This window comes from Podarcis vaucheri, assembly GCF_965113315.1.
Source record: "Podarcis vaucheri genome assembly, chromosome: 1".
Classification (NCBI taxonomy): Eukaryota; Metazoa; Chordata; class Lepidosauria; order Squamata; family Lacertidae; genus Podarcis; species Podarcis vaucheri.
This window is the reverse complement of record NC_138759.1, coordinates 139,426,566-139,435,183: the sequence shown is the minus strand read 5'-3', so window position 1 is coordinate 139,435,183 and position 8,618 is coordinate 139,426,566. Positions and strand designations below refer to the sequence as shown.

Genomic DNA, 8,618 nt, shown 5'->3' with positions numbered 1-8,618 from the left:
TGATGAAATAGAGAAGCCCCCATCCAGGCCACAGGAATTCCCTCTCTCTGTTTGTAGATAGGGCGCAAGGCTAGCTTTGCAAACAGAGCCGGCCCACTGATGAGGCAGGGGGAAGCACTCACCTCAGGCAGTAGAAGCACCAGAGGTGGCATCTTGCTTTCCCCACCACTGGTGAGAGGGAAAAGACGAGTGGAAACGCCTCCTGGAGCACCCCATAGAGGAGGTTTTCCTCTGGCGTGATGATTGCTGGAAGAGGCATTGAAAATACACGGATTTCAAGTGCAAATTGAAACCTCACCAAAGTGATGAGTTTTTAAATTCTGGATATCACCTACTAGTTTTAAAATAAAATCTAAAAGCATTTTTTTTGGGTAGGGGTTCTCCTTTCATAATGGGATTGTGGGTTGGCGCCTCTATGTGCTCTTATTTGTTCTGAGGGCCACAATGTCTGACCTGAAGTATGTGAAAGTGGCCTGTATTTGGGAACCCAAGAATAGACAAACAAGTCTAGTTGCAAGACAGTGTGTGGGGTCTCCTCATCCCCCACAGAATTATAATCGGGTGAAAACTCATCTCCATGAATGTTGCTCTGGGTTTCCTAGGCTATACCGTAAATGGTCTGCTCTTTCTCCACATCCAAATGGTTTCTATGATCTTAAGAACAAGGAAGATATCAAACTACTATAGTGGTCATCTCAGGGACACAGATGTTGGGGAGGACAATGCGACTAGGTACATGGGACCTCCAGGAAGGTACACAGACTTATGGTATATGTTGCTAGTGAATATCATCATACAGTCTCTGCACAGCCCAAATACTGGAGAAATCTGCTGCTGCTGCTGCTGCTGCTGCTACTACAACTTGGTTTTGATCAGGTGTTTTAAAAACTCATCTTGTTTATCTGTGTTGCTTTATATGATTTCAGTAAAGCAAAAGGCAGGTTGTAAATATGTTTAATATTTATAATCCAGAGGTGTGTATTACATGTCATTGAACTGCACTAGCACAACTGACATCCTATTAGTTGTGGGTGCTCTTGTATAACCCCCCCAAAAAAAACCCCCAACCAGTATATGTACATGAGTAAAAGCAGTATGTTTATTAGGTCCATACACAAGAGTCTATTTACAGTTTCTGGGGTAAAGAATTGCTGTTGGAGCAGGGTGTGCAATTCAGCAAGCAAGACCCCAAAAACAAAAATAGACTTGCTTAAGTTGGGGGCTCTAAGGGATATTTGTATTTAGGAGATGGATCAAGGGATTTTTAATTCCATTTCAAACTGAAATCTTTCACACAGGGAACTGATTAGCCCAAATGGCCTTTTCTAATGGTTTGTAAAACTCCCCCACCTTTCATATCCTTTTTTGCTTTAGAAAGGAGCAGCGTATCAGCTGAGGGATGTGTGATAATGTCCACACTTGCAAGTTAAGTAAAAATAATTGCTTCAGGAGTGCTGCATAAACAAATCTGTTCTTATATAATGATGACGATAAATCAAACACAGGAAAATATTTATCGGTCTGGAAATATACTGTTTACCTGTGCTACGCAGGACCCTTGGGGCAGTATAATAAGTAAGATCAAATAATTCAACTTTGTGCTTGCAAATACTACTAAGCAGCTTTATAACATCTTGAGCGTAGCAGCCATGTTTACTCAGAAATAAGTCCCGCTGAATTCAATGGGACTTCAATCCCTTGTACCCTGTTAATCTGTAATGTTTATTGTGTTCTGTCTACTCAACAACCCAGGGCATTGAAGGCAGATGAGGCAGTCACCTTTCTGAAGCTAAGCTGGTTTGGGTCTGATCAGTGCCTCCACACAACACCATCTGGGAGCTCCATGTATGCTGCTGTCATGGAATAAAAATCAGGATATAAATGTGCTAAATAACTTACAGAAGGCAACAATCAGTAGGAGAGATTAACTGAAATCCCCTTACAGTGGAACCCTAGTTCTTTGGGATCTTTTGATAACAGAACAACTTCATCAGCAATTAAAAGTTGCCACAAAGCAGAATAAATTAGAGGACTTTCTCTCAACACGGCTCTTTTTGATCCGTAGGTTGACAGTAAGCCAGAAAGTGGGTAGCATGGAAACTTACCTTTCTGACTTTATTTATCCATACAGTTCCTTTACTGGTTGTATCGTATGCTGGTATTAATAAGTGGTGGCTGGTGTCAATTGGGACTGGTGGGGCAGGGAGCCAGTGGCGTAGCGTGGGGGTGCAGGGGGGGGGGCAGCTGCACCGGGCGCAACACCTGGGGGTTAGGGTTAGGGGGCGCAAATCCATGGGTTAGGGGGCGCAAATTACTTGCCTTGCCCCGGGTGCTGACAACCCACGCTACGCCACTGCAGGGAGCTTAGCAGACGATGCAACCAGAGCCAGTAGGAGGCAGCGTCACCCAAGATGGCAGGCAGGGCAGACTGAGCTTGGTGGGCGCAGTGTCCTATTCGTTCTAATGGACAGCCTCCACTGTCCTTTACTGGTTATAATAACAGAGAATTCAGCTGTGGAGGAGAACTGACAAGATGGTTGCCAAAATGGGGCCACTGAGAAATAGGTGTCTATTGGTGTGTTTAGGGGACCCCAAGCTTTTTAGAAGTAAAGAAGGGTGGGGGAGAATTAAGGGAGAACCTCCCCAGGGACATACCTAGGGCTTGGTGTGGTTGGCCCCCACCAGGGGTGCAGGCCCTCCGCCCCTGCAAAAACATTCCTCCACTCTGGCTCAGAGTTGCTAGAAGCCTGTCCATGCACTCCCAGGCCGTTCCTCTGCTGCTCGCGCGGGGGGGGGGGGCGGGGGGGGGGCGGCCAGGCTTCAAAGGTGCAATGAAAGGGGGAGGGGCTGATACAGCTCCTTGCCAAGGGCACAAGGGAGCCTAGGTACAACTCTGAACCTCCCTTCCTAACAGTCCAGTGAAGACTGAGCATATTCAGTGGATACTTAAAAAAAGAAGTGTAGGATTGCATAGACAATCTCTGGCACCGTAGGAACCATATAGGTTACAATTATGCCACACAAGTCAGAAGAAAAATCCCCACTCTATTCCCTGCCCACTGTCTGCTTCCAACCTTTCCACATTTTAATTGATCTAGAAGGGCCCTGTGTATTTGTTGAATTGGAACTGGTGTTAAGGACTGTTCAAGACAGGAAAACTGGCATTCACTGCTGTGGGATTATGAGTGAGAAAGGAGTACATGATCTGGACCACTGGCTAGTGAAATAGGCCACATAATTGGCTACAGGAAGGTTACATATTATTAACCAGGGCCGGCTCACTAGTGAGGCAATTGCCTCAGGTGGCAGGATTCACTGGTGCAGCAGATCCTGATGTACATCTTCCTTCCCTGCTTGTTCTTCACCCACTCCTTCTTTGCTGGTGGGGAGGGGGCCCTATTTGGTGACCACATCAGGTGCCAAAATGTTTTGTGCCGGCCCTGCTGTTAGCTGAATAATCTTTGGTCTACTGTAGGAGAATCTTACCTATCACTTTATCCCTATTACCAGGGTAAGTACAGGAACAGCCTTTCATACTGATCAATGTACAGATGATGGGCGTGTTAAAGGTAGTAGGAAGGCATTTCGGGGCTGGAAATTGTTGGTCTAGGGTGGCATTATGTAGAAGGAAATATAAATGAAGAGTTTCATTGATATTTTTTTTCTAGGCACAGACAGCCAACTTAGTGCTGGAAGATGGAACCAAGATGACGGGCTACTCTTTTGGTCATCCATCCTCTACAGCTGGGGAAATTGTATTCAATACCGGCCTGGCTGGGTAAGGGGGAGATTTTTTAAAACCTATATATTATATCTAGGAATCTACTTCCATATTGCCATGATAATAAAATAAAAACCCACCATTATTCAATGGAACAAGCTGTTGGTCGCCCATATTTTAAAGGTAGATCTTTAAAATATGCCCTTCTAAGTTGCTTCCAAGTTTCCCTCTTCTCTTAGCAGAGAAAGAAACCACGTTTGGTAAGTTAAAAATGGTTTACTTACAAACACTTCAAAGGTCAGATTCATGTACTTTTCCATACAGCAGCAAGAAAAGACAGCAGAGGCATCTTTCCCATTTGGCTGAGTGGCACCATGCGCCACAGCGCCCGCCCAGCAGGGGCACCCAGCAGCAGGTCCGCCATCCTCCACCAACTTGGGAGTCTCCTTGGGTCTCCTCAGAGGAGGCGGCGCTATGCCGAAAGCCCCACAGAGCGGAGGGCGGAGGACCCGCTTCTGGGCGCCCTTGCTCCCTCAACTCAGGACCCGGTGCACGTGCGTGAGAGCCGCAGGCGAAAGGTCTGCTTGCAAGATGCTGTGGCAGAAACCGACGTAGCTTGAACTGAAGCTGGATGACATTGAGGAGTTTGACGGCGCCCACAAGGAACTTGAGAGTCATAGGAGGTGGATGTGGTGGGAGCCAGTGATAGTGAGGGTGCGTTGGGACTCAGCACTGATCATAAGAGCCGGGAGCAGATGATACATGACCGGATTGACTACAAACCCCAGCCCAAACCAAATAATTGTTTATCTCAGTTTGGGAACTTTGAGTTCTAGAGCCCAAAGAGTGGACAGTGGCAGTGCCTGGTACCTGGGAGCTTTGGAAGAAAGCAGGAATTTGTTTCATGAGCCCAACAAACTCTGTTTAGAAATAGCAGAAGAGACTGAGCTGCTCTCCTCTAGAAATGGAATTCCTCCTTCAAGCAGAGCAAGTCTTGCTTTCCCTGCAAAGATGGGATCTCTGCCTTTGTTAAGTTGTGGGTAACATATCATATGACACAGCGATTCTTCAAACAGCTCTTGTCTATTCACAGGGCAGAATTGGACTGAAGGGTTCAGTCAGCCTGCTTATATAGCGCTCCAGTACAACGTAACTGTAACAAATTTCTAAAACTATCCAATCACTGAACGTCACTTTCGATCTCTTATTTGCATAACTATCTACAGTATCCCCCTGCTGGCCCAGGGTGAGAACTTCAGTACATAACACCCCTCCCCACCGAGATAAGGCGTTAGTTACAATTGTAACGGTTTCCTTATATACAGCACTACACGTAATGGTTAAATTAGGCACAAAAGCATATCGGTTACATTTCACATACTTCCACATACTTAGACCAACAGTGTTACATGTCCAACAACATAGTCCTTTAAATAAGTTGGGCACTTGGAAACTCTGCCAGACCGCAGGGGACCGGTACCCAAGTCCGGGGGACCACCCAATTCTTGCTGAGGCTGTGGTGCGACCCTAGGTGGTGTTGAAACCAAGTCCACTGGATCCGCTTTTGTGGGTGGAAACTCTGCAAGTGGAGTTGGTGGAATGTCAGGCACGGCAGTGGTCTGAGTCTGTGGGAAGTCTGGCAGACCCTCTGAAGTGGCTTGGTTCGGCTCCACGCCCGCAGTTTGCGAGAGAGGTGTAGGTGGAGCCTCACCATCTGTAAGTGTCTGTTCCGGAACCACGAGCACAGTTGGGGGCACCACGGTAGTGTCCAAGTCCCCAACCCTGTGCCTAAGCTGGTCTAGGTGCCGGCGCCACAAGCGTCTGTCTTCGAGTGCCACCTGATACGAGCAAAGTCCAGTGATTCCCACTACTGTGGCTGGCACCCAAGGAATGTCTCCCACAAAGTTCCAGGCAAAGACCTGGTTTCCTGGAACAAATGACAGTGGCGCGTTGGCACAGCCTGGGGGTTCGGCCACGGTAAAGTCCGGGTGCAGCCGGTCGAGCGGGGACCTGAGGCGGCGGCCCATAAGCAGTTCGGCAGGACCCTGTGGTCGCATGAGGGGTGATGTATTGTACGAACAAGTATTCGGCGACCCGCTCGTGCCAGTCTCCCCGGTCCAGGCGCGCCAGTGCCTCTTTTGCCGAGCGCACCATTCTCTCTGCTTGCCCATTGCTGGATGGATGAAATGATGCCGTTAGGGCATGGTGGATGCCCAGTCCCAAAAGGTACCGCTCAAAAGTGCATGACATGAACTGCGGTCCATTGTTGGAGACAAGGACATCAGGACACCCATGCGTTGCAAACAGGCCTTGCAGCACCTGGATGATGGCCTCGGTAGTGGTGGAGGGCATCAGGGCCACCTCCAGCCATTTGGAATAGGCGTCCACCACTACCATAAAGTTCCGGCCATGAAAGGGGCTGGCCAGATTGATGTGCACCCTCAACCAGGGTGTCTTGGGTGTCTCCCAGGTGTGTCCCTTAGCTGCTGGTGGCACAGGCCTCGATTCTTGGCATGCTTGACAGGCGAAACCCAGGCAGTGATGGCACCATCCATGTTAGGCCACCAGACGTAACACCGAGCCTGACCTTAGCGATGTGGCCCTTTCTGAAACACCTCCGACAGATGGCGTCTCTGAATCAACACTTGGCACGGGAATGGTTGCCTCCGCAGCTGGAACATTCCAATTGGCCCTTGGACTTCTGTTGGAACTTCCTGCGCTCCCGCTTTGTCTGGTGCACGTCATCGTCTTCACTGGAGGATGCCTCATCACTGCTGGCCTCTTTGTGATGCACTGGAACTGGCTTCCTAGCAAAACGCGGGCTGCTGGCCTTGCGGATCTCCTGGGCAGAGCGTTCAGCAGCTTCCAAGGTCACGGCCTCCTCAGTGGCTTTCTGCAGTGTGAGGTCTGGCTTGGCGAGGAGATACCATTGCAGACGGATGTTCCGGACCCCGCAGACGATTCGATCCATAAGGGCATCATCTAAGTCTCAGAACTTGCAGTGCATTGCAGCCTGTCGGAGGGCGGCGGTGTAGTTGTTAATTTACCCCCTCTGCCTGGTTCCGGTGGTAGAATGCATGGCGGGCAGCAATCTTGGACGGCTTTGGTGTGTAGTGGTTGCGGAGCTTCTCTTGAATCGTGTCCCATGGTGTTGCCTGGACTGCTTCAGGCACAACCAATGCTAGGGCCATCTCGAACACCTCAGGCCCACAGAGGCTGAGGAATAGGCCCCGCTTACGCTCCTGTGATACTTTCGTCAGCTCGTTGGCTTGGAGGTAGCAGTCAAACAGAGCAAGGTAGGAGTCCCATGATTCAGAGGCTGGCACAAACGGCGGTAGAGGCACAAGTGAAGCCATGGTTCCGATGCCGACGTGGAGGCGATGGATGGAACACCGTGCTCTAGCCAGAACGGTCAGCTCTGAATTGGTTCTGTTCATGATCAAGGTGTCTCCCCTGCCAGGTAAATTTGTGAAAGAGAGAAAGGACTTGCTGGAATATTTAATTGAACTAGAATACAAAAAAGGAGGTGTGAGGAAGTCGAGGAAATAAGCAAATGAAAGATAAGGATATGAAAATATGTGGTTCTTTTGTATGTTTGTTCTCTTTTGGGTTTTTCCTTTTTTAAAAATGCATTTGCTTTCTTTTCTTTTTCTTTTTGTATTGTTGATGTTTTCTACTACTGTATTTATTTTTGTTTTTGAGGCTTTGTAATTGTTTATTGCTCATATCTTTTTTATTTTTCTTTTTTCTTTTTTTACAATGTCTAAACTTCAATAAATACTTTATTAAAAAAAATAATGAATTGGTTCTGTTCAGTGATTTCGCTCAGTGATTCAGCTCCGCTCAGAGGGTGGCTGCATCTGGCTGTGGTCTATTGTCCATCCATCCCACCTTCGTTGCCAGTGTTAAGTTGTGGATGAACATATCAGACGACACAGCGATTCTTCAAACAGCTCTTGTCTATTCACAGGCCAGAACAGAACTGAACTGTAACAACTTTCTAAAACTATCCAATCACTGAACTACAGTATGTAGCCCAGGGTGAGAACTTCAGTACATAACAGCCTTACTTGATGGTTTCTTTTGTGCAACCTATCTAGGCTGCCGTGTTTAATAAAATATTTGTTTTTAACTTGCATGCTTCATTGTATAAATATAGATGGACATTTTTACTTGTCGTAGATAGGTAGCCGTGTTGGTCTGCCATAGTCAAAATAAAAAAAATTCCTTCCAGTAGCACCTTAAAGACCAACTAAGTTAGTTCTTGGTATGAGCTTTTGTGTGCATGCACACTTCTTCAGATACAAACTTTTTTACTTGTGAAAGAGACCTTGAGCCTTGTAGACGGGTGCAGCAACTGTAGTGAAATTGAGCATTTTTTATTTTTTACTTTGAGGTGGTTGTAGAGTGGGTTTATTTACAACTGAGAGACCCTGGATTATTAGTGGAAGAGCAGAAGGTCCCAGGCTGAACTGCTGACATTGCCAGTTAAAAATGCTTCTGAGTTGCCAGCCTGGGAAATGACCATTTTCTGAATCATAACTCTCATCCTCCCCGACCACTGACATAGGCTGGCTGAGGTTGATAGGAACTAGGAGTTCACCATTGTCTGGTGGACAGTGGTAGAATTTCACCTGCTTTAGAGTGGACTGTACTGAGTTAGGTGGATGAAAAGTCTGACTTCGAAGCAAAATGGATTTGGGGGGCAACCACACTATATGCCTCATCTTTCTCACATGGTTATGATCAATATGCTTTTATTTGGGGTGGGGTGAAACAAGGTACCAAGATCTACTTGTTAGAGATGCTCCAACGGTGCAGGAGATGTTACTTAGTGTTTGAGGATCTCCCCCCTTTTTTTTTTGCTCCCCAGATGTAGAATTGATGGCCGTTACAT

At 47.3% G+C, this 8,618-nt stretch overlaps 1 protein-coding gene and 1 pseudogene across 3 annotated transcripts in view; both read left to right on the top strand.

Annotated features, from left to right (window-relative positions):
- Positions 1–3,668: 3,668 nt before the first annotated feature.
- Positions 3,669–8,618, top strand: part of CPS1 (carbamoyl-phosphate synthase 1) — a 159,965-nt gene continuing 155,015 nt past the window's right edge. For both annotated transcript variants that reach the window (XM_082228040.1, XM_082228039.1), the window contains exon 1: positions 3,669–3,778. In XM_082228040.1, coding sequence (XP_082084166.1) covers positions 3,708–3,778 — 71 coding nt within the window. In that variant the 5' untranslated portion in view covers positions 3,669–3,707. The remainder of the gene's footprint in view (positions 3,779–8,618) is intronic.
- Positions 4,313–4,708, top strand: LOC309528712 (anaphase-promoting complex subunit CDC26 pseudogene; annotated as a pseudogene). Its single transcript has one exon. The product of its transcript is annotated as an anaphase-promoting complex subunit CDC26 pseudogene (transcript).